Below are 25,998 nucleotides of genomic sequence, written 5' to 3' on the forward strand. Positions count from 1 at the left end.
CTTCATTACCCATTTTTAAAAAGTTGTTGAAGGATCATTATTTGTCTACTTCATAAGCTTTCTGCTTTCCAAGAAATTTCATGTCGTCGAAATTGTCTCCATAGTCATATTTCATATATTGTTGTATTTATTAGTATATGTAGTCTATCATAGCTTTTATATTTGTAGTATATGTATTTTATTTTATTTTATTATATTGTACATTTAGGTACTAGCCTTCTGTTATTCTTTTGTTTGCACCACCCGTAAATTTTATTCCGATTGCCACTCGACTATCTGAAGGTTGTCTGTAAGAGACCGCTGTTTTAGCGATAAGACCGCCTGTTGTTACCTACCACGTTGTATCTGTTCTGAATTATGTTTATTTTTTCTTCTGTAGTGTGCAATAAAGTATTTTATTATTATTATTCTCAGTATTTATTTTCTTTCTTAGGCTAGGCTGTTTATAATATGAATATAAAAGTAAAATACAAAAACACATACAAAACAATATAAAACACATATAAACACATTATAAAAAACCTAACCTAGGGTGCCGCCAGCAGCGGGGCAGGGCCCAAGCTGCCGGTGGTTAGGGCTGCAGAGAGAGGAACCGTCGAACTATCCGCGCTGTGTCCAAGATCACCGCCTTCTGCATCTGGCCCTTGATCCAGCCACCTAGCGAGAGTCTCTTAAGATGTTGGTCGAGACTCTTCGCTATGAGACCGTTCGCTGAAACGACTATTGGAACAATAATCGTCGATTCAACATCCCACATGGCGGTTATCTCGTGAGCCAAGTCTAGGTACTTACTGGACTTGTCCTTCTCGGCTTTCACGAGATTCTCATCATGGGGGATGGTGATGTCAACAAGCACTGCCCGGCGTTGCAGTCGATCTATTATCACAATGTCAGGCTTATTGGCTACAATAGTCCTGTCAGTGATAATAGATCGATCCCAATAGAGCGTGGCACGACCATTTTCGAGAACTGGCGCAGGTAAGTACTTGTAGTACGGTACTTCACGGTCCACAAGGCCGTATTGAAGAGCAAGTTGCTGGTGAATAATCCTGGCTACGAGATTATGTCTGTGCAAGTACTCGCCGTTAGCAAGATGAGAACAACCGGAAATAATATGCCTGAGTGACTCCCCGGGACGGCGGCATGCCCGACAAATGTCGACCGTACCGTCCTTCAGGATATATTTCCGGTAGTTGTTCGTCATCATAACTTCGTCCGCAATTGCACAGGCAAAACCCTCGGTTTCTCCGAAGAGGTCCCCGAATCGTAACCAGTTCACCGATGCGAGCAGATCTACATCGGGTCCCGTGAGGGCCTTGTAGAACCGCCCGTGTAGCTGCTTGCTCTCCCATACCGCCTTGCGGTCCGCAGTATTTAGTACCACAGGTTTGCGCCAGTTCTCTTTCGCCAAGGAGAGCGGCGTGAGGTTTCCGTCCACTGCCACCACATCACGATGCATCCCGCACTCGTTGTTAAGGAAGTAATTCCTGAGATTGTACACCTCACGGTTGTGGAGATCTTTGGCGTTTAGGAAGCCTCGACATCCGCACTTCCGTGGGATGTACAATCTCATAACAGACGAGCGCGGGTGTAACATACGGTGTGTGGTAAGCAGTGAGCGGACCCTCCGATCCAGGGCGTCCAGCTCAGTCTGGGTCCACCGTAGTATGCCAAAGGAGTATGTGAGTAGAGGCATTACCCAGGCGTTAAAGGCGCGCACTTTGTTGCCTCCTGACAAAAGACTGTTAAGGACTTTTGTCAGCCGACTGAAAAAGCGCTCCTTCACCGACCGTCTAATGCCAACATCCTCAATACCCAACGGCTGTGACATACCAAGGTACTTATAGGTTTCTGATTCAGAGATAGATCTGAACGACATCGTCTCAGAAAGTTGTAAATTTTCTGAATTTACAACCTCCCCCCGCTGCACATGCATGACCGCACACTTATGTCGATAAGTGTGCGGTCCACCACACCAAACCAAACTCCATTCTGATGGCGGTACTGAAAACTTCTGTGGTTTTCAATAGCACCATCAGGTCTTGGGTGTTCGGTGCAAATAGTTTGAGATCGTCCATGTACAGAAGGTGAGAGATGACTTCACCCTCTCTCCGAAGCCGGCAACCTAGCCCAGAATCCTTCAGCAGCGTGCTGAGGCGATTCAGAGCTAGGCAGAACCATAATGGACTCAAACTGTCACCCTGGAATATTCCTCGCTCAATCCTTATGAAGTCCTGCGGGCCAGGGGGGCCATCCCTGCCTCCTGGTTGACGAAGGACTGTGGTCCACTGCCTCATACATGCAGCCAGGAAGGATATTAAAGCTGCATCAAGTTTATACAGCTCCAATACCCTTCTCAGCCATGAATGAGGCACCGAATCATAGGCCTTCTTATAGTCAATCCAAGCGGCCGAAATGGCCCCCTTGTTCCGCCGAACTTGTTGGCAGATGGTCATGTCTATGAGGAGGAGCTCTTTAGTACCACGGGACCCAACCCTACATCCATTTTGAGCGGGAGCCAGAATGTTGTTAGCGACAATATGCGCGTTAATTTTTGCTCTCAAAATGGATGTTAGGAGCTTGTAAAGTGTAGGCAAGCACGTGATGGGTCTGTAGTTTTTTGCTTCCGTGGTACTACCGGACTTATAGAGCAGGAAAGTAACACCAGTTGTTAGGGAAGGTGGGAGAGAACCAAGATCGAGGGCTTGTTGAAATTGCGTTGCCAAACGCGAGTGCGAGCATCGAAACCATTTTAGCCAGAAGTTGTGCAATCCGTCCGGTCCAGGACTTTTCCAGTTCTGGGCCGTACGGGTAGCACAACTTACGTCGTCGGGGCTGATGGTGATAGCCCCCATAGGCTCGATGCTCTCGCACTCGCGTTCGACAACGGTCATCCACTCACCCTCCGTGTGTTCGACGGGCACCGACCAGATGCTACGCCAGAAATCAGACATGGCAGTAGCATCCGGCAGCCGCACGTCAGACACACGAGGGTCGGTTTCCTCCCACCTTCAGTATACTTTCCTTTGGTCGCTTTGAAAAAGACGATTCTGCTGGAATCGGTCCACACGCTTTCTGTAGCGGCGAATACGGCTTGCCCATGCATAGACTTTTTGCTTCAGGAAGTCGATGCGCTCTGTGACATTGGCCAAATAGTCGCGGGGCCTGATGTCCGTCCCCGCGAACGCCTGGTTCACAAAGCGCATTACTCGGGGGCGATTATTACCCCCTCTGAAGCAGATCAGCTTTGCAATGAGAGTCCTAAACGAGTTGATACGACGCTTGATCCGTACTTGCCATGCAGGGACACCTTCGGCGGTCCTAGTTGCACGGTCAGCGTCCGGAAACTTGACTCGAGCAACACGGCACGCCGCGATGGCCCCGCAGTACATGATCGAGTGTGTATCATCTAGATCTTTACTAGTCCGCATATATGGATCTAGTAAAGCATTTAAGGCTCCTATTAGCGCTAGATTGCGTCTATTCATGGGCAGACGTGGTAATCGTGGCCTAGGATTGCTTGTTGAGCGATACTGCGTAATCGCCTCTTCCAAAGACCTCCTCAGTTGCTCATTGGCAGGCTCACTCTCGCTCTGACTCGCGAAGTCCCCGCCGTCGTTACCGAAATCAACCCGCGGCACCTCCGGTGCCACCGGGTCCGGCGACATGGCGGGCAAATCCCGCCCCGAGGCAGGGTCCGCGCGAGTAGCGAGAGCCTCCTGGCGGAGCCGATCAAGTGTGGCGTCATCCAACCGCTTTGACCGCTCAATGACGCGCACCTGATCCGATAGCCGCTGCTCCGATACGGTGGTGGATGGCTCGAGTGCCTGAAACAGAGGCAGCATTCTCGAACGGTACGCGGATAGCCGGGTTCCCCCCTCTGTGGCCCCGTAATAGGCGCGCATGACATTCTCGTTTATTTCTCGAGTCCATTTATTATTATTATTATTATTTTAACTAGACTATAATATTTAACGTTTTCAAAGTTACTAAATGCTCTTTATAAGGTACAGCGGGGCAATTTCGACTGGGGAGGGGGGATGGAATGCAACTGATCTATTTTTTGTCCATGTTTTACATTGTTTGCTCTATTAATTAGAGTGAGTGACCACTGGTTTAATATGGCACTCGTATTGAGTAGATACGTCATGTGGAACTCAACTTAATAGCGTAAAGCATAATGGAAAAAATGGATCAGTTATATACAATGGCCCTCAGTCGAGATTTTTCTCGCTGTACCTTACATGAAGTTTCTGTAAAATACAAGGATTTGTTTTTTCACTTATTTTGTTACTTTTTCTTTACACGAAAATTTTATTGCAAACCGGGGTTTCAATTACTGATTGGAAGTCTCATAAATAATATAATTTACCTCTAACACTTCACTTAAAAACCGTGACAAATAGTTTTTGCACAAAATAATATTATGACAAATTAAGTTTAAAGTGTTAAAATGGATACACGCGCTGAACAAATTTGAAATAATTTCCAATTTATTTCCTCTGCAAGACCTTTACGATTCCTACCTACCTCAACAAGGCGGAAATCAAAATGATAAAGCCTTTGATCTCCCATTCCCATCTTACAAATAGCCAAGGGCAAAATGATTTATATAAGTAATTTTATTAATTTATTAAGAGGCAACAGGGGCGAAAATACTAAAATGGAAAGGCCACTTTCAATTTGGGAATTTTGTTAAATATACTCGTTACTGACTAGATTTATAAAAAAAAAGTGTTTTAAGGACAACTCAGGTAAAAGATATTGATATAAAATATTTAAAATCGAGGTACCGCTCTAGACTGTTTTTTTTATGAAATAGGCAGCAAACGAGCAGACGAGCCGCCTAATGGAAATCAGTCATCGCCGCCCATGTTTTCTCCTACAAAACCAATCGAAACGAAGTTAAAGAGTCAGAATAAAAATAAAATAGTCTGTGTCGGACCATAATACTACCTACACCTTTTTTTAATTGAATCGACTCATTGATTGAAAAATTTTTGGGCTCTTTAAAAATAAGAATATCATAAAACGCAAAACGGTCCGACATAGATAAAAATAAGAATAATCTGTGTTGAAAAAAAACAACATTGGTCTAGCTTCTATAACCAGGGAGGAAATAGTCGAGAGCATTTGTATAAAGAATTGACCCCTCCTGTTGCGTCTTAAATTCTAAGTCAATTCTGAGCCCGAAAGTAAAACGCAGAAGGTCGTTGATAGACTTTAATGGAGTCACGATCAGGGGCCCGTTTCTCGAAAGGTACAAGCCTTGTATTACAAGTGCGCGAACTGTCAAATCGTATGGGTTGTCATGGAAACACACTTGTAATACAAGGCTTGTACCTTTCGAGAAACGGGCCACAGAAGTAACAAGATGATGGGTACTTGTAGATGTGTGTCACTATGTCGTAACTTTGTAAAAATATTAGGAGCTCGACAGAAATCAAAAAAGTATTCACCGTCTATATCCCGCTCAATATAAATCTAGCAATGTTGTGTAGATTAATTGGTTAATTATTTTTAACATAGTAATGGTAAATATTTTGAATATTGTATAACTAGCTTTATTAATAGTGTGTGAACCTGCCTTAGAAATCTATATTATTTGTGGTCATGGTTCGTTAATATTTCTTGTATGTGGGTAGCTTTTGCACATTTTAATTTTTCCTCAGTCACCCGTTGACCACGAACGCTGTAAAGAGTTCGAAACGTCGGGATGTATTTTAAATTCATTATACGCGATTTAATCCGTTTCCATAGTTTTATTTCATGCATGAGTAACTATCGCGGTAACCGAAGACAATATTAGAGTATTAAGTGACTAGACAAAATCATCCTTTGGATTTGATTTTATTATTTGATGAACAACCATCGCTTTATTTTGATTGTTATTTTTGCATTCTGGAAATAGAACCACAGCGATTTTAACCTCAGAAAATGAGGCAAACATAGGTATGTACATTGTAAATCGCTACTGACTTTTGTCTCTTAAGAATCTGAAGTCGTCGAGTCCACATATTTCAAACCACTCACAAACGCATTTCTTTCATTTGCTTCATAAAAGCGCCTCTTAAAATGCATGCACTCTCCAAGAATAAATTCCCGCATTGCATCTTACACTTCAAAGAACCTCTTATGCCGCAGTTGCAGAAATAAAAACTAATTTGTGGGCCAAATCGTATGCATAAAACATCGGCTCTTGGAAAACTTCCGCTCAGAGCTCAGTGAATATTTCTGTTTAACACCGTTATCATTTTTAGATTCATTTCTGTAATAAAAACTGTACTTGTGCCATTTTAGCGAACGCTATCATAGCAAAGAGTCTCGACCAAAATCTTCAGTGATTAGGTTGAATCAGGAGTCAAATACAAAAAGGTGATCTTGGAAACGACGCGGATAGTCCAGCGGTTCCTTTCTAGTCTCTTTGCAGCCCTGACCACCAGCAACGAGCTCTGTCCCACTGCTGGCAGTTTTATAACCTGTTTATATTGTTTTGTAAGTGTAGTGTGGTGCGCCATCAACTCATCATACACAGATGATTGGTATACATTATGATTGACATACATCATCACCGCACAGAGTTATCATCACTGGAGTTATCATTATAACCGTAACAGGTCCACCACTTTCCCGCAAAGCGACAAATACCTACGCTTTATTTAACTAATACTAATAAGTTACTACGTAAAATTTAGAAGAATAATAGGTACGTGCCATGCGACTACACAGGCGGGCGCGTACCGCCCCTCGGCCACTTGTTCATTCGAATGAACGGCTAGCGTGTAGGTAGGTACTTAACGCGCGACCGCGAGCGAGAGTGAGTGACGTAGGCCTGCTGAACACCCTACATTTCTGTAAGTGTTTTTTGTGTTTATGTTTATACACATAAAAACAAAAACCCTAAGAGAAATCATGAAAAAAAAAGAGACATGAAAATAAATAGACGTAATATTAAAGCGGCATTTCACGCCACAAAATCCCTTTTTCTTCGCGCTCTGTCACCGTGTTGGGGGCAAGTAATATGCACCATCAGTCATACTTAGGAGGAATTTTCAATTTACTCCGTGAAGACTAACCTAATAAAGATGGATTACTTGGTCTCCGCAACCTTGCACGTATCGAGCGAAGCTGTAGTTTTGAGAGTGCTATAAAGGTTTACGACACACTGCAGGTAAGTACTTAACCAGTTAATTTAAAACAATTTGAGGAGCAGTAAAAACTGCAAGTTTCGCTCGGTATAGTTAGTGCATTATTTTTTATGTTATTAGTGTTGGATTAGAAGGAGAGTACTGTGACTACGGTTTAATATTTTAGTAAGTACATATTAAATAACTACGATTATTTTCGATTATATGTACTTACTAAAATATTAAACCGCAGTGTACTTTGGCGTTATGTGCAATTCCCGTTTAGTTTGTACATTGGGATCACATCTCCGATTTTGATAAAAATTGGTAGGCTGATAGAGTCCATGATGCTGAGCAAGATCCACTAGGTTTCCCAAAAATGTCCTATGTAGTTTGTATTTACTTAATTTTAAACAGTATTAACTAAATTATTAAATTAGCTTCATTTATCGTCGTTCGATTCAATTCAATATCCATACTTCCATACTATATATTATATATTATAGACCGTCAACCAAACCTTGTCACTAGAAAAAGGCGGCAAATTTGAAAAATCGCGGGCTAGCAACACTAGTTTTGAAAATCGGTGGAAATTCGCGTGTCATTTGTATCTTATCTGTGGAAATCTCCACCCTACCAAAAAGAGAAATAACTAGCACATATCTGTCCCTTTTTAATACATTATCTAATTCGTAAGGAAGGAGCGAGCCCCTTGAAAAAAAAATATCTGTGGCTGTTCGACGTACATTGCTGGTTTTTGTTCGTTTCATAGGGATACCATACTTTAGTTTGATGTACATTGCTACTGCCAAAATTTGGTTGACAGGCTATATATAAATGGGAAAGTGTTTTTGTCCGTTTTTTTACGGCAAAACAGAGCGACGGATTGACTTGATTTTTAAGTAGAGATATTTGACGGGACGAAGAGTGACATAGGCCACTTTTTGTCTCTTTCTAACTCCCCACTTCCCACCTGAAAAGGGGGGGGGGGGGTTAGAAGTTTGTATGGATCAAATTTAGTGACAGATCATTCTTATCATATCGCAGGGACATTTTACAAGCAATTTTGACTACAAACGTAAGACGCCGCGCGAGCGCCTGTGATTTTAGTTATATTCTAGGGTCTTGTAATTACACACAATCAGCACACAAATTGAATAGGCTCTCTTTGTAAAACTTACATAATATATTGACCGGCATTTAGACCGTGATTACCTTGCCTTGAATGCGACCAGTGGTAACGCTGAAAGTGAACGCAGCCGACGCGCGCGGAGGGTAGATCGCGCACTGTCTACGCATTTGACACCCACCCGCCTTCTTCAGTTTTCCGTGATCTTGATGCATACGACTGCGTCGAAATATCGGGAGCTCGACAAAATCAAAAGGTAATCACGGTCTATATCCCGGTCAATATAAGTCTAATGAAAATAACCGTGAATCATACAAAACTCTTAACTCTTTGTAATTTATTTAATTTTTAATCTATTTTTTCAATTGTTCCAGTATCCACGGTGGATGTGGACGCCGTGCTAGGCCGGACGGCGTCGCTGCCGTGCGACGTCGCGCCGGACGCCGCCGAGGACCGAGTGTACATGGTGCTTTGGTTTCGAGCCGGCAAGGCCACCGGCGGGAAACCTATATACAGGTGAGACACCAGTTTATACAGGAGTTCCCAATGTTGACTGGGCTTTGGCCCACCTAAAAAACCCAGAAGGGTTGTCTGTGGGCCCACCTAAGAAGAATTGCCAAATTCGGTAAGGGTGAAGTTAAATCAACCGCTCGTTAGTAAGTATTAATTCGCTTACGTCGCTTACGCATCGGAAAGATGAAAGCATGCGCACGCACGTTCATACTAACGGGCGATTTTTCATACACATATATGCCGCTCGAGTGATAGATGTTATTCCACCCTAGGTTGGCTCTTTACTCTCCAAAATACTACGTAAGGTACAGCGGGGCAAATCCCGACTGGGGGTCAATTGTAACTGATCCATTTTTTTCCATTATTATAAGTACAATATTAAGTTGAGTTCCACATGTATCCACTGAACACGCGTGTCATACATAACCCGTGGACACTCTAATTAATAATGCAAACATCGTAAGACATGGAAAAAAACTGGCCAAGAGCGTGTCGGGCCACGCTCAGTGTAGGGTTCCGTAGTTTTCCGTATTTTTCTCAAAAACTACTGAACCTATCAAGTTCAAAACAATTTTCCTATAAAGTCTGTATAATGATCTAGTTTTGTGATTTTTTTCATATTTTTTAAACATGTGGTTCAAAAGTTAGAGAGGGGGGACGCACTTTTTTTTCCTTTAGTAGCGATTATTTCCGAAAATATTAATATTATCAATAAACGATTTTAGTAAACCCTTATTCATTTTTAAATACCTATCCAACAATATATCACACGTTGGGGTTGCAATGAAAAAAACATCAGCCTCCACTTTACATGTAGGGGGGGTAACCTAATAAACCATTTTTTCCATTTTTTATTTTTACACTTTGTTGGCGTGATTGATATACATATTGGTACCAAATTTCAGCTTTCTAGTGCTAACGGTTACTGAGATTATCCGCGGACGGACGGACGGACGGACGGACGGACGGACAGAGTTGAAATTGTTCCGCTGTACCTTACCTACTGTTTACAACTGTTTTGCATAAAATATCGCTCACACTTCGTATTATATACTGTGATAATTTCAAGGTCCACTTAATATTCACGTGCGACCCTACCAATGGCTGCTCACACAGTTAGGGTTATGCCACAGTATAATAAAGAGTACTATCGTACAGTATGTCCACTCCCGCTCCCCGCTGCAAGTGCCACCCACCCCCTCTCGGTTACCTCAGAGTTACCTGACCTGTCATATCTCACTCATAAAAGCATGGTACGCGTTCACCTACACGCTTAGAATGTGTCCTAGGAACGCGCCTCTTTCATAATATTTGGTCGCCAGTGTCCGAGATGTTGTTATGCTGTTGCTGTTTGACTTTAGAAGCCCTGAGGTGAGATCACTTGAGCTCGATTTATTTTTGTAAATCTCTGCTATAAAAACAAAAACTCAGAGTAATTTAATTCTCGACACCTTCAAAATAGTTATTTGTTATACAACCCCCAAAGTTGTATTTTAACGCCGAGTGTGGAATTGAAAACGAGCAAGAGAAAGGATTCTATAGTTGAACCACGAGCGAAGAGAGTGGTTCGAGAATAGAATCCTGAACTTGCGAGTTTTTTAACACACGAGAAGTAAAATACATTTGCACCCGAGTGTAACACAAAACTTTTCCCCTCACTAAAGCGAGGAAACTACAACGCAAAAAAATGCGTTTATCACTGCTTCCAGTAGTTCCACAGGTGGTAAATCATCTTAGTTACTAGATTCACCTACTTTTGTCAATTTTAAAGCAGTTAATTAGACTTTATTCAAGGTCAAATTACTTTATCCACTAGTGGATAAAATGCGTTTTTACCCGCTGGTATTAAAGGACAAAACACGTGTTTCCGAGCTAGTGAGGGGAAAAATCCTTTACAATATCTAAACGAAATTGTTAATTTTATAAATTTTCAATCAAAAACTTACGTACTACCTTTCATAGTAGGAACATACTTCCTCGTAATTTAGTCTCAGGTAAATTTCTTCGCCGTACCTCATTAGAGCTGTACCGAGTTCCATCGCAGTTTGAGCTCATGTAATTAATACCGCAGCTCATATTGCTGCTTTCTATATTCCCAATAAACTAATAATATAGCCAGCAGAACATGAGCTTGACATCCATAAGTTAGTACGAGCAAGCGGAGACCTTATAATGGTCGTGCAGGCGAAGAGGGTCGTAGCAAAAGCGTGTAAGCCCTCTTGGTAACTTGGCAATTTCTAACTGTCGAGAAAGAGCCAATTAATGTAACATACTAGCTGCCCGCAACTATGAGTAACTGACTACCCATAACTGACTACCCTGATGTTGCTTATGTCCATGGGCGGCGATGACTGCTTTCCATTAGGCGGCTAGTCTGCTCGTTTGCTGCCTATTTCATAAAAAAATGTCCATGTTAAGTATTTAGTTAACGACGTGTACTTTTATTATTTACGGAAATAAAACTAAGTAAATAACGGGATCGTCCTCGATCGGCATTATTCCATGGGTTCGGAAAGAATCAAATTTTATAACTGGGTTATTATTGCTTCGTACCCACACGAAAGGCAGAAGATATGACTTAAAGTCAACTTAAGACAGTTTTCTTTTCTCCACAGGAACAATTCCATTGTTCTAAAACTGAATTGTGCCTGATAAAAGAAAAATTGGTCATGTGACTCTTTCGACAGAAACTCTGACCGCAGTTTTCTAGCATCGTTTATGAATCTTGTTTAATTAAATAATAAGAGTTTTAACTGTTTCTTAGGAGACACGTTTTCTTTTCAAACATTTTGTGTTATATAAACTTTAGCTATAAAAAGTTTTTTAGTTATTTCGAGTTACTCACATTGCTATGGATTCACTGATGAGTAAATATGGATAAAGTCATCCGTACCTAAATCATTTTTTGTTAAGGGCAATCTCTTGAATAATACATTATACTCGTACTCATATCAATCGTACATCTTCATAATTCAACATCTGGACTCACCTGACCGAGATCTCACTAATGCCAAGATAAATATGAAATATGAGTGAGTAGATTCATGGTCGATTCGAACATGCACCTAACATCAAATTGATATTTAATTTTTTTTTTTTTGTTTTTTAAATAGGGTTTGATGCGAAGAAATGAAAGTCATGTGACGAGAAAGCTCTTAGGAATAGATGTGATGTAGACGAAGTAGGTAGCGGGAGAGGAAAACCGAGGAAATGGTGGATGGATTATGGGACAGATGATATTAAACGAAAGCAAGTTAGTTGCGTAAGCACTTGTTTGCAAACATTCGAGATTAAAGTCTACGTGATGTCTCGCACTAGGTACATTTTATTTATTTTATGTATATGTGTATTTTAATAATTTATTTATTTATTTATTTATTATTTATTTATTAGTAAAAACATGTTTACATGACATTACAGTAAAACCAATGCGTCACGAAACTTAGATAACATAAAAGAAAAAAACAGTATGTAAGAACATGAAAAAAAAAAACAAACAATAAAGTTTAAAACTAAACAATTGATTTGGGCGATGACGTAACTGCGTGGCTCCGTTGCGTCGTTTGCCCCGGTGTAGGATTCGGCAAGTTGCCCCGGAACCGCCGAAAAACCACACCTTTCGGCCAGAAGTCTGCGCTCGCGATGGTGTCCTGGAGCAGCGGCCGCGGCACGCGCACCACGAACGAGCTGAAGTGCACGTAGTGACGCGACTGCAGCTGTTGCACCCTCAGCGTGTAGCCAGTCTTCCGGCGAACGTAGTCCACCACCTCGTCAGCCATGGCGGAGTAGTGCAGGCGAGACACATAGAGCGCCCTACTCGGTGTTGCGACCCGTAGACCAGAATTAACCGGCTCTGCAGTGCCACACAGAGTCTTTCGAGGCGCCCTGCGTGTCTTGTTTTTTCTTTCCACCAGTGTGAATCCCTCCTTATCCACACTGGCGCGGGAGGACTTCTTGAGTGGGGCCCGTTCATCACACACCTTAGTAGGTGCCTTGACCCGGTCAGCTGTTCGAGGCTGACCCACAACATCAGCATAAGCACGCTGACGTAGTGTCGAGTTTACCGGGGGCGGGCGCGCGCGCAGAGGGGGCGCGCGCGGTGCGGCGACACGTGCTGCACTTTTTACCGTGTCAGCATTGCGCAAACTGACCGACCGAACACTAGTGTCAGGCCGATTTATGTCCATATTAATATTTGAATCAGCCGTCCGAATTGGGGCAATACAACTATACTAATATGTATGTAGGCTTAATTATTGTATGTGTGTATGTTTATTTTATAATAGTAGGTATCGACTTGTATTAATCATTTCAATCTCATACTGGATTTATAATCTTGTGCACCAAACTAACTATCTGTGTTTTGTCCAATGGTTGACTGGTATAATAATAATAATATGCCTTAAGGCATTAAGTCCGCTACTTGTACTTTTTATTGATAATTTATGTAATAAAGTTTAAAGCACAGATGTCATATATACCATAGATCAAGCAAACGTATCTACTTAGCGTGTCAAATGAACTCAGTGAAATCCACTGAGCTGTCCGTCTTTACTCGCAGCTTGCAGCTTTCGGGCGTCAATTTTTGTAAGTTGAAGTCAACCTAAAACATAAAAAATGCCTCGTTACGTAATATTCAATTGCAACAACACAAAAATTATGAACAATCAAGAGCCTGAGACATATTTAAAATTACAGGCAAGAATCAACTTCAGTACAAAATTTGACACGCTCGGCCCCTATACAAATATATGAATTTGTTTCTTCTATCTAAATTAAGTTCTGTGGTTTAAAGAAATAAATAATAAACAATAATGAGATGACGGATGATAGAGATGTATGGAAGAGGAGACATATTGCGCCGGCCCCAAGAGACTAAAGGGGGCAAGCGAATGATAATTGAAATCATATCAGTTAAAAGTAGTAGTAGTAGTAGTAGTAGTAGTAATACACTTTATTGTACAAAGATAAGAACACACACAGTAAAGAAAAAAGAACACACACATCATTTGTACAAAGGCGAACTATAGTTGTCCGAATATGTATACATTTGAGTGAGAACCAATATGATTTCACTTAGTCCAATGGGCCCTAATTGTATGACAAAATAAAATACGGTAAAAGACTTGAAATAGGGCAGAATGACAAGGTAGGTATTCTGAGGGAAGCCAGGACTTATAGTCTCGTTTATGAAGAGACGTTTACCAACCGGGTGCCCTTAAAACACTTTTACAGCTCAATCCTCTCTCATACCCGATGGCCGAACCAGAAAAATTGTACAGGTCTCATCATCCTCCTTGCGTCATTTTGGCATTCGCCCCAGTTCGTGCTCATTCGCACGAGCCGGGGTTCGAACCCGCGACCTCCGTAATAAAAGACACATGCACTTACTCCTACTTCACTAGCGCTTTTTTCTTGTAGCTCTAATCTAATCAATTAGATTTGGCTCCTCTACCAGCTACTCCAATTTTCTGTTCTTCCTAATATGCTTCTAACTTCCATCTCCACACTGAGAGAAATTTGCATTGTGAATTTAACAAGTTCGACTTGTTGCGGTTTATCCGTTTGAATCAGCCAAACGTATGTTTAAAACAATATGTGTCAGGTTGTTTTTATAAAATCGACTTGTTGATTCAAATATATTGCCGATTCGAATGACAAGTACCTAGCTTGTTGTTTGAACCAAAAAGCATGTAGGCGCTATTTTAACCAAAAAACTTGTTGAACGAACATAAAAACTGGTTGTATTTTCTCTCAGTGCAATTCTCCACTGATGGGTTTCACATTTTTTTTTATTTAAAAGAAAATATATCGCGATGATTCAAATATCGGTTTAATGTCAGGGGGAAGTTCGAATCGTGCAGTTGTAGATAAAAATGGCGGATTGATTTACCGTGGTCCGGCCGGAGATCCGGATCGGCGGGTTCCGGCGCCGGCCAATCCGATTGGGACTGTATTTGGAGATTAAGTTTTGAAATTTGAACGGATTGGGCAATATGTATTCTTTGCTGGCCTAATAATTTAATATTTACTGTATTAAACTGAAATTTATGTCATGTACAAAGATAAAATTATTATTAATCAAATACGTGTAAATGATCCGAAGATGATTTATTGTGTGACAACTAGAATACAATGTCATCATCATCATCAGCCAAGATTAAGCCCATTTATAATTTAAAAAAAATGTAATATTCGAAATTATACACCGTGTTTCACTTAACACTAAAAACCTGAAAACAGTTTGTTCAGAATCGAGAGTAGAATCGATTGAGCTATATCTTGATGGTGGTAATATTTTTATTTAAATTAGTATTATTAGTTATTTTTTACGTGCCTATTCTATTGTACTCGTAATACAACATTGTGTATATCGCATTGCTAGAGGTTGTTTACCTTTTTCAGTATTTAGGGGTATTAATACTGGCTGGTTACTTGGGCGATTATTTTTTCCGCTACGAGTTTGACGTTGTGACTTGTCAGTATAATCTTAATGTTTATCATAAGTCATAACAAATTGAACTCGTACCTAATTACAACCTTGTCATTTTGAATATTGGGTTTAAATTTGCTTACTGCGATTACCTGTCCAATTTGAAGTTTACTGTGACAAAGCTTTAAAGTGTTTTACAGTGACATCTTAGCTGTCTATTGGTAAACCTATTGGTAAACCTTATGTCGTTGCAGTAACGTACACAAATAAATAGTCTTATGGTTTATGATGGTAGTTAGCAATTATTTTATTGAGTGTAGAAGCTAACAGTCAAGTAGAGCTGTACAGAAAATTAAAAATTCAATTCAAAAAAAAGTAACCATTAGATTAAAAGATGAATACTCTAGATGAGTTTAAAAAAAAAATCTCACTTGGGGTGTCTGAGGTTTTGAGTGATACCGGAAACACGTTGTATTTAGAACATTGCATTCCTTAGTCAAATATATACTGTAGATGACATCAAAAATGAATAGAATCCAGAGGATCCAGCTTTGGACACTTGATAGTTTAACACGTCTAATAGTAGTGTGACTAATAAAACATTTGATCTTAGTAAAAAGTATCTTAAAGGCCGGCAACGCACCTCCAACACCTCTGGTGTTTCGGGTGTCCATGGGCGGCGGTGATCGCTTACCATCAGGCGACCTGTCTGCTCGTTTGCCTCCTATCCCATAAAAAAAAAAACGCATGCAGGAGGGAAACGATATAATGATGTCAACTTCACTTCATATAACGTTAAACTTATTTTTTTATATATAATCTCTATTTTTTTTTTGTCGATACGTTAACATGACATTACAGTGAGCTAATACGCCATGAAACTTAAATAACACATAACAACGTATAAAATTAGAAAGTTACAACACAATATAAATAGGCGATTTTAATGCCATAAGGCATTCTCTACCAGTCAAGGCAAAGCAGAAAATTTCCATATTTTCAAACTTTAATCTTTTGAACACATAGGTACCATTTTTTTATTCCATGGATTATCCATTTTTTTATTCCATGGTTATAAATGGGAAAGTGTGTGTGTCTGTTTGGTTGTCCATCTTTCACGGAAAAACAGAGTAACGAATTGTCGAGATTTTTTTAAGTATACTTGAAGGGACGGTAAACATGGAAAAGATATTGAAAGGAGAGTGAATGCTGGGAATAGAGTGAATGGAGCACTAAACGCTTTTATAGGCAGCCAGAAAGTATCGCAAAAAGCACGTCTGGCGGTGCATAGAGGAGTTTTGGTGCCTACACTTATGTATGGTAGTGAAAGTTGGGTGTGGGAGAAAAGACTTCAAAGTCAAGTGAATGCCGTAGAAATGAGAGCGTTAAGAAGCATGGCTGGTGTAAAGTTGAGTGATAGGATCAGAAATAGCGTGATAAGAGAGAAGTGTGGAGTGGATGTAGATGTGGTGACAAAGATTGAGATGGGTATGTTAAGGTGGTTTGGGCATGTAGAGAGGATGGATGAGAGGAGATTAACGAAGAAAGTATATGAAAAAGGAGTGGAAGGGTCAGTTGGTAGAGGAAGACCTAGGCGAACTTTTCTTGATCAAATCGGGGAAATATTGCAAAAAGGCCAGGTCAGAAGTACTCGAAACCGACGAGCGTGTATGAGAAATGTTATGAAAGTGTGTGAAGCGAAAGTGGTTTGTCAGGATCGTAGTAAATGGAAATCCGTGATCTCTGCCTACCCCTCTGGGAAACAGGCGTGATTGTATGTATGTATGTATGTATGTATGTACTTGAAGGGATGGAGAGTGACATTGGCTAATTTAGTAAAAACATAGAAGTTTTACTTATACACCTATAATAATTAAGTGATAACATTTTTGTGTTGGGATATTGAAAGATTAAAGAGAAAAATAATTCATTTTCATTAAATAGAATTACCGTTTCCTGCCGCCCAAAATGTGTAAACATGATAGTCATTGGATTTCCACGAATTTATTAAATATTACTAAGTATTTTATCAAGTAAATTCAATCATGCCTATCTCCCATAACAACCGAACAGCAATCAAACATTGATTTCGCTGAAAACTAATTAAATATTCACCCTGTACGTGTCCGCGATAGAAATTGTTAAAATATTGTGAAATTTACGCTTTTATTCGAGCATTTGTGAAAAATGTCGAACGCGGGGCGAATACGATTCGCGTGGCTCAATCAGCGGCGGCGAATAGTCACAGTACAAATAGGACATCCAGTATGTTGACACTGGTCAATTACATTAAAATTTGTAGGTCAGTTAAAAATGCTTATTCATACAGATTATGCCTACTTCAAATCAAATAATGGAACTTTCATCAAAACATGTATAGTACAAGACAATAAAATTATTGAAGTAGGTAAACAGTTCTGTTGTTTCAATATATTATACATGATTATTTTACGACACATAACGAAATGTGTTCAAGATAATGAGCATAAGATCGATAAGTTTACTAACAAAATTAGTAGTGTGTGACTATTGATTGTAAACACATACTGTTTCTGGTCGTAAATATAAAAGGCTGTACCGTTTTTTTCCTTCAATTTAACCTTATAATATACGCTTTAGCCACTCAGAGCTTATTCAACACTAGCTAAAACAATATTCGTCTCATTTAACGCAATTTTGAATAACCATTAAAAACATACACTCGATGCCTCTGACCGAATAGTAGTACGGTCAGCCAAGAAAGTGCTTTACCGCTTTTCGACTCTATTTGAAACACATAAGGTCGAAAAGTGGTAAAACACTTTTTTGGCTGACTGTACATACTAAGAAAGGTCTCATAATAACATTACTTCTAACACAATAGGAGCAACGCACCCTACACATCTAGGGTGAACAGGCATCTTCTGAGCGAGCTCACTCGTAGGCCACGTCTTTGCCTGTAGCTAGTCTGTGACCAAGCCAACTGTAAGCCCATTTATGATATAAAATAACCTAACCACAAAATTAAAATTTTGGAAAAAACCCCCGCATCGACATAGTGGACCGATTTTCATGAAACATGGCTAAGAACACTCCCGACTAAGGGTCCCCCGACATCTAGCGTCTCGCAAGCGTAGCGTCGGGCCAACTGTATGAAAAAAGACGCCGCGTCGACGTCGCGACGTCGACAGGCTTTGCCCATACAGTTGGCCCGACGCGACGCTCGCGAGACGCTAGATGTGGGCACCCTAACTCAGCTTTCAGACAAATAAAATCAGACACACACACAGACAGACACGTCAAATTTATAACACCCCGTCGTTTTTGCGTCGAGGGTTAAAAAAGACGGGAATATCTTACGCTGTAAGTCAAAATACTGTAACAAAATTATAGCATAGTTGCCGACGTGATGCCAATAACCGGCTTTTATAGCAGGTAGATATTTAAAGCTACCGGCATTGCCCTAATAATAGCTCCAACAGTGATTAATGGGTGCCCGTATAAGGTTTAGTATGTACCATATTAACTCTTTTCAACGATAGGCGTTTAACGTTCTATTTGATGTGGGGTCTGAAAGGGGTTTAGTAAATTAGGTGTTCCTGTGAATGTGGAGGAATAGTTAATCCTTGCATGGTAATGCCTATTAGAAGGTACATTCTCGTAGTACCTATAGTACCACAGAACTAGATTTAGATAGAAGAAACAAGTACATGTAACTTTACGCTAAAAAGTAATGTTACTCAATTTTCTTTTCAAATAAAACAATAGAGTAGTTGTAACTTATTTGAAAGTAAAAGTAAACTTAAAATACAACAGTTGTAACATCCATTCTTGATAAAATAAGTCATCATCATCATTTAGCTTACATGTGTAAGCCGCAACCTTATCTTTTGTTCGCAAGTAGTAACGCATTTTCTGTGATGTTCGACGACTTTCACCGAGAACCGTTTTGCTCTTCATCTTTGACTGGAGCGTTAATTTTTATTATTAAATATATAGGTATACTTACTCTTCTTTGCGGTATGATAGACTATTGTTAGACTATCGACCAAGTCTGGTGTTAGGGCTACAATAATCGCTAACATCCTGAACATTAAATAGTTCTAAGACAAAAATCAAAAATGTAAGTAGGGTCTATATCCCGGTCAATATACTTAAGTCAAAGAACGATCTTGTTTTCTTCTTTGTCGTCACACTCTTGGCAGAGTGGTCGTGGTCGTCACATCAGGGGTGGTAGCAAGCTTAACAATGCATCGACATTCCTTACGCATTCGTAGAGTGGGCCACTAAGTGCAGCCTTGACTTGGCTGGTCCATCGCATCTGAACCTTGTCCAGGATACTCTTAGCTTTCTTCTGCAGCACCACATTTCTAGGAAATCTATCTTCTTTTCCCTTGAAGTCCACGTCTCAGCACCGTAAAGAAATATGGGAAAATTGGGAGATACTAATGCCCTGACAAGTCGCATTTTAGTGGAATTTGTGATGAAGATTCTCCATATTTTGCCGAGCCGGTCTATGGCGGACCTGGTGATAGCCAATGTACCGCTTGATATCATCCACCTATCCTGTTATCAGTGCCCCGAGAGGGCCGAGAGACCACTGCTTCATGCCAAAAACAGGACAAAAAACCAAAAAACTTGTTCCTTAGAAGGAAGTCGAGCGTCCAAAAAAATACCATAAGAAACCTTGCCTAGAAACTAAATGCCACGTCAACTAGTAAGTTATTAGTTCCCCATATTTCATTAGGTACTTATAATATGAAACAACAATTACAATTTTTAAAGATCAGGTAATATTAGGTATACCACCGTTGTCTAACAGCCAAGATAAAATGTTTCAAATTCAGGTATCAGCTTTTATCAGCCAGCGAACTTATTTACGACCCTGGACCACTCTCCATTTACATGCTAACAAACTACCCTCGCAAATACCCTTTTCTATTAGAGGGAATTTCACGGCGTAGTGATAAAATATTTTGAGATATTGGAGTAAGAGAGAAAATTTTGAAAATAATCAAACGAACCCACGAGTAGACTGGTCGCCTGGTGGTAAGCGATCACCACCGCCCATTACTGTTAGTGCGTTTTCACATTATCCGATCCGATATCGAATGTAGGACCAATATCCCATACATTACAGGCGCCATCTTGGATTTTTCCCATTGAAATCCTTCCGACATCCGATATCGGATCGGATAATGTGAAAACGGATTTACGCCTTTATGATAGGAGAACGCTCTCTTCTCTCTTTCTTGAAGGTTTGAAGGTGATATTAGTTCGAAAATTCTACAAGCAAGTTTCACAGTTTCGCTGTGCGAGGAAGAAAGATTGAAATAAATAATTATTACTCCTAACAAACTATCCTTGCAAACAATATGAGTAGGATATTTTCATCTATATTTTTATACTTTTTATAATTACTTTTTAATATAATAAATAGGAAAGTGTGTCTGTTAATTTGTCCATATTTCACGGCAAAAACGGAGCGACGAATTGAAGTGATTTTTAAGTGTAGATAATTGAAAGGATGGAGAGTGACATAGGCTACTTTTTGTTTCTTTCTAGCTCCCCACTTCCCTAAAACCCTCATTCCGTAATTTTCGAATATAACGCGGGCGAAGTCGCGGTCAAAAGCTAGTTTGGTATAAGTAAGTCCCTGGAAAAAGCAACAAGCGTTCAAATGCTTAAATAAAATTAATTTTCCTCTACCAGAGAAGACAATAACGCTTAATTTCAATTCAAGCTAAACCAATTACGCATCCGTGTCATAAATAAATTAAGTTGAAGAATTAGATTTAATTCCCCTTATATTTCATTAGTAATTCACTTAGCCGCCATTGCTTGTATGGAAGTTTTACAGGTCGTTGAACTTTGGTGTTATACTTTAAATTAAAGATTAGTAGGAAAAAATAAAAGCCATGTATTTGACAATGAATTAGTGTTAAGCATTTTATTTTTCTTCGTTAGATAAGTGATGCAAAAATGTGTGTTTTGATTATTTATGAGACTATAATTATTTTAGCTATGATATTTATTTTCTGTTTGACTAATTATCTGTATCAATATTTTTTCTGATATTGTAGGAATTGAAAAAAATTTCTTATTAGAATTGATTATGGCTTTCAAGATTGAAATAAAAAAAAATACACATTAATCCCCTAGTCATAATTACTTTCCGGGATTTCCTTACTGAACGCTTTTTCTCCGCTTAAGTAAAGTTTTTTTTTAATTTTTTTTTATTACCTACTAGTTTTGCCATACCACATACGAGTACATAATGTCTAACGTTGTACAAAGTAATCGGCCAAGCGAGTGTAGCGACGTTTCAGCGGCTTCCGCGTCACGCACGCCTTGTATTTATGTTACGTTACCTTGCTATCGAACATACGGCGTGGGTAGATAGTTATACAGCGTGTGTATTCCATACGGGCGAATATTTGAATAACGATTAGTATTGGACCTAAGGAGCCTAACTACATGTTTTTTTTATTGAATAGATGAGATATTTTTTTTCATACATAATAATTCAGCACGCAATGTATTACGTCCACATCAATTAGCGTACCTACCTAAACGTCATTACGACATGACGTTTATGTCATGTCAAGTTAATATGGACGGCGTACATTGCTGCTTGGTCAGATTTAAAAAAATAATTATTCTTAATTAATAACACTTTTTAATAAAATGATTATACTATATGATTTGTATGGTTAGATACTATAACTGGATAAATTATTCGCCCGTATGGAATCCACACGCTGTATACAGTATCATACGAGTTTTGTTATTAAAAATTCTTGGAGTTCAAACTCTTGGTCCTTGGGGTTCCAGCGCGCACAAGTTTTTCGCAAAAATCCCGAAGCGTCTGATTAACTGAACCGTTTAGTCTTTTTGGCTAATTGTTACCAATCTCGAGTACCTCCTTTTTGCGCCATAATGAATAAGGCCGTTTTTGGAAAATAAAGGTAATTGCTGAACACGTGTGTCACAGCCTTTACCAATTCAATTCAATTCAATTCAAAAATTTTATTTCAGACAAATTGCCCATTCCTAATGTTATTTGTTTTGACATGTGCCGTCAATCACTTGTCACTAACTTGAATGTTATTTTTAAGGGTCTCTCACACTAATAAATTCATTTATTATGTATGAAAATGATAAATAATTTTTTTTTGCGAATTTTTACTAAAAGTGATATATTAGGGTGGTTCCTGATAATGACCCTAACGACTTGTCGAATTTAACGAAAAAAAAAACACGGTGTATAAGCAGGTGCTATGTAATATGAGACAGAATAAACCTATGTTCCATATTACAATCGACTTGTCCTTTAGTCCCCACATCACAAATATATGAAAAAGGCGCGTTCCTAGCACACAGTCTAAGCTCGTGTAGGTGAACGCGTACCATGCTTGTATGAGTGAAATATGACAGTTTGACTGTTCGCGTTTTTGACAGGCGGTAACTGTGAGGTAACCGAGCGGGGGTGGGCGGCACTTTCAGCGGGGAGCGGGAGTGGCCATACTGTACGCTGTACGATAATACTCTTTATTATACTGTGCTAACGTTGTTGTGTGTACGTGTATGTTCTTTTAAGACACTTCTCAAGCTTCACTTTTTATCTGATCAATGATACCTTGATTGACTCATGTCCCATATAGCTGGCATGTAATTTGTTATATATATGTATTTTTATGTTTATGTATTGTATTTTATTTTTATGTGTGTAGTATATAGCTTTCGGGTAGGTGAATAAAATAAAGCAACATCTAGTGCACAATATTTAATCATTTAAATTGCAATAAAACAGATTTTGGACTTTGTATATACCATAAATTAATGAAATAGTAACGCTTTTCACCTACCAGTGTTATCCTTGCTTATTTCACTAAAGTTACACAAATTTTTTAACAAGTCACTTTCACACAATGTCACAAGCGGCTTCATTGAAAAAATCTATATCAGAGTTGTCCGATATGTTTGAAAAACATATGGCCTCCTTTCAAAATAGCCTCGATAATGCGGATTCTGGTAACCCAACAGTTGCATCAGTCTCGTCAAGCTTCAGCGCTTTTAAGGATTTTGTGATGAAGTCCCTCGAGACTCTTCAGAAGCAAGTCGAGCTATTGGCCAGTCAGGTGGACCACATCGAAACACGGGCGCGCCGAAAAATGCTCATGGTGCATGGCGTGGCTGAGGAGGAGGCCGAAGACACAGCCAAACTTGCTGCTAGAAGTCTGCAGGCTGTCCGGGATGATTTTTCGGCCACAGAGATTGAGCGCTGTCATCGGTTAGGCAGAGGAAGTGGGCGCGGCAAGAAACCTCGTGCCATTCTCATCAAGTTTAAGGAGACTGCCACCAGGGACGACGTGTGGTTCTCCAAGACTTCCTTGAAGGGCTCAGGGGTGACGCTTGGTGAATTCCTGACCGCACCACGGCATAGCGCCTTTATGGTGGCTCGCGAACGGTTCGGAGTGCGAAATTGCTGGACCTCGAACGGCGATGTAATAGTTCTCTGCAAGGACGGCGTGCGTCGCCGCGCAAACACCGTCTCGGAAGTGCAGTCCCTGCCGGCTGAGCCAGAGTCGTCTGACCATGCCGCCGCGTCTACGGAGCCTCCCAAGACGACTACGGGTGCTTCGAGGACAGTACCGCCAACGGAGAAGGTCTCGACCAGGCGAGAGAAGCCGGACAGGCGGGCAGCAGCGAAAAATCGGTCTTAGTATGACAGACTTTTATTCGTGACCTTTTTAAATTAGTCGTATTAATCCTACGTACTCTTAAACTTAGTCTTGTAACACATTTTAAATCCAATCCACCCTCTTTATTTGTTATAATTTTAAATTGTTTACCATTTGCTTTGCAATGACGTTTCGTTTTACTCATGTTTTACTTGACAAGTTGACATTGACTTTCAGTGTTGCCGTAGTAAAATTTCCGCGTTTTGTTTTTGCTATGCTTTTTTTTCTTTAGATCTAGTGTGCTACTATTTCTGAATTCTGTTTTTTTTTTTTTTAATTTTAATGTAACTTATAAATATTATTTCTTCTACAAACGCTGGCGGGTAGCGTCTTGCCCATATAACTTGTAGTCTTAGTCATTACCAAGTTTATATTTTGAATACGTGTATAATCGTATTTTATAATTATATATTTATAATACATATTTATACCGCATGCCACTATATAGCCACAGCAGTGAATCTGAGAGCGACGATAATTTCTTATCATTTTCATCCATTTCCACATCTGACGACAGTTTCTGTAGTTTACCGCCTTCACTCCATGACTTTTTAAATCTAGAACTAGGAAATGAGATCAAGAACTTGAACTTGGTACATATCAATGCCCAAAGTATTCCGTCACATTACAGCGATCTTCTTGCCACATTCGACTTAAAAAATATACACGCTATCCTTGTTTCGGAATCATGGCTAAAACCTTGCTTGCCGTCCACTTCATTTTCTTTGCCAGGTTTCAATTTAATTAGGAATGATCGCCCTGGAAGGCCTGGTGGGGGAGTAGCTATCTATTTACGTTCGCATATACCCTTTTCCATTATTCGTGTCTCACCGCCTTCTCCTTCTTCCGATACTGCAGAATATCTTTTCCTTGACATTTCTTTCTCTCACACAAAACTCCTTCTAGGGGTCTTTTACTCTCCTTCTCTCAATGTTAATTATTTTTCTTCATTCGAAAGCCTCCTCGAGGACCTCTTGCCGTCGTTTGACCACCATATAGTCATGGGGGATTTCAATACTTGTCTCCTCAAAGATGACTATCGCACTAGGTCTCTGAAGTCCCTGGCTCATGCTTGCAAATTAAATATTCTCCCCTCTGGCCCAACGCATCGGTTCCCGAACTGTACGCCTTCTCTACTAGATATATGTCTTACATCTTCCGTTGATCACGTGGCTAAGTTTGGTCAGTACGCTGCTGATGCCTTTTCGTATCATGATCTACTCTATCTATCCTACAAAATTAAACCACCTAAGGCCAAACCTAAAATCCTGCTACAGCGAAATTTTGGTAGGATGGATAGAGATAAATTATTGAACGACGCATTGAATATTGACTGGAGTGTGATTTCTGGAGCCGGTACTATTGATGAACAAGTATCAATTTTCAATTCCCTTCTTATTCAGCTCTACGATATACATGCTCCAGTCCGTCCTATCAAGGTGAAACATCTACCTGCCCCTTGGCTTACGGAGGAAATTAAGGCTTTGCTTCATAAGAAGAATATCGCCAAGTCTCGGTACAAGAGAAACCCTTCCGACATAAACAAATCTCGTTACCATAATTTACGCAATCGTTGTAATACTGTTTGTCGAGATGCGCAAAGAAGGCATATCCATCAGTCCGTCGAACATGGGGACCCTGCGAAGGTGTGGAAATTCCTCAAGACGCTTGGAGTTGGTAAGCCGCAAGAGCACTCCTATCCCAAAGATATCGACTATAATCTCTTAAACCAGCATTTTTCGACTTCCGCCGTCTTTGATGGACCAATTAAGGAGGAGACCCTTCAGAATCTTGTCTCGTTACCAACCCTAGGCTCAGCTCCTTTTTCCTTCACGCGTTTTGCTGAGAGTGATGTTAAGAAGAGTATTGTCTCCATAACTTCTAACGCCGTCGGTGTTGATTGCATTGGCCGTACTATGATCCTTCCCCTTCTCGACTTACTTGTTCCTATTATTTCCACTATACTCAATAATTCCATTTCCTCATGTTCCTTTCCTTCGCTCTGGAAGGATGCTTATGTGGTTCCGATTCCTAAAAAGCCAAATTCTTCTTCTTTTTCTGATTTTCGTCCCA

At 40.0% G+C, this 25,998-nt stretch overlaps 1 protein-coding gene across 1 annotated transcript in view; it reads left to right on the forward strand.

Moving 5' to 3' along the window:
- LOC125232375 (hemicentin-1-like) overlaps positions 1-25,998 on the forward strand; it is a 265,437-nt gene that overhangs the window by 57,948 nt on the left and 181,491 nt on the right. Inside the window, exon 3 of the mRNA XM_048138016.1 lies at positions 8,631-8,772. Within this exon, the coding sequence (XP_047993973.1) occupies positions 8,631-8,772 (142 nt within the window). The remainder of the gene's footprint in view (positions 1-8,630; positions 8,773-25,998) is intronic.

The sequence above is a fragment of the Leguminivora glycinivorella genome, chromosome 13 (assembly GCF_023078275.1).
Source record: "Leguminivora glycinivorella isolate SPB_JAAS2020 chromosome 13, LegGlyc_1.1, whole genome shotgun sequence".
Classification (NCBI taxonomy): Eukaryota; Metazoa; Arthropoda; class Insecta; order Lepidoptera; family Tortricidae; genus Leguminivora; species Leguminivora glycinivorella.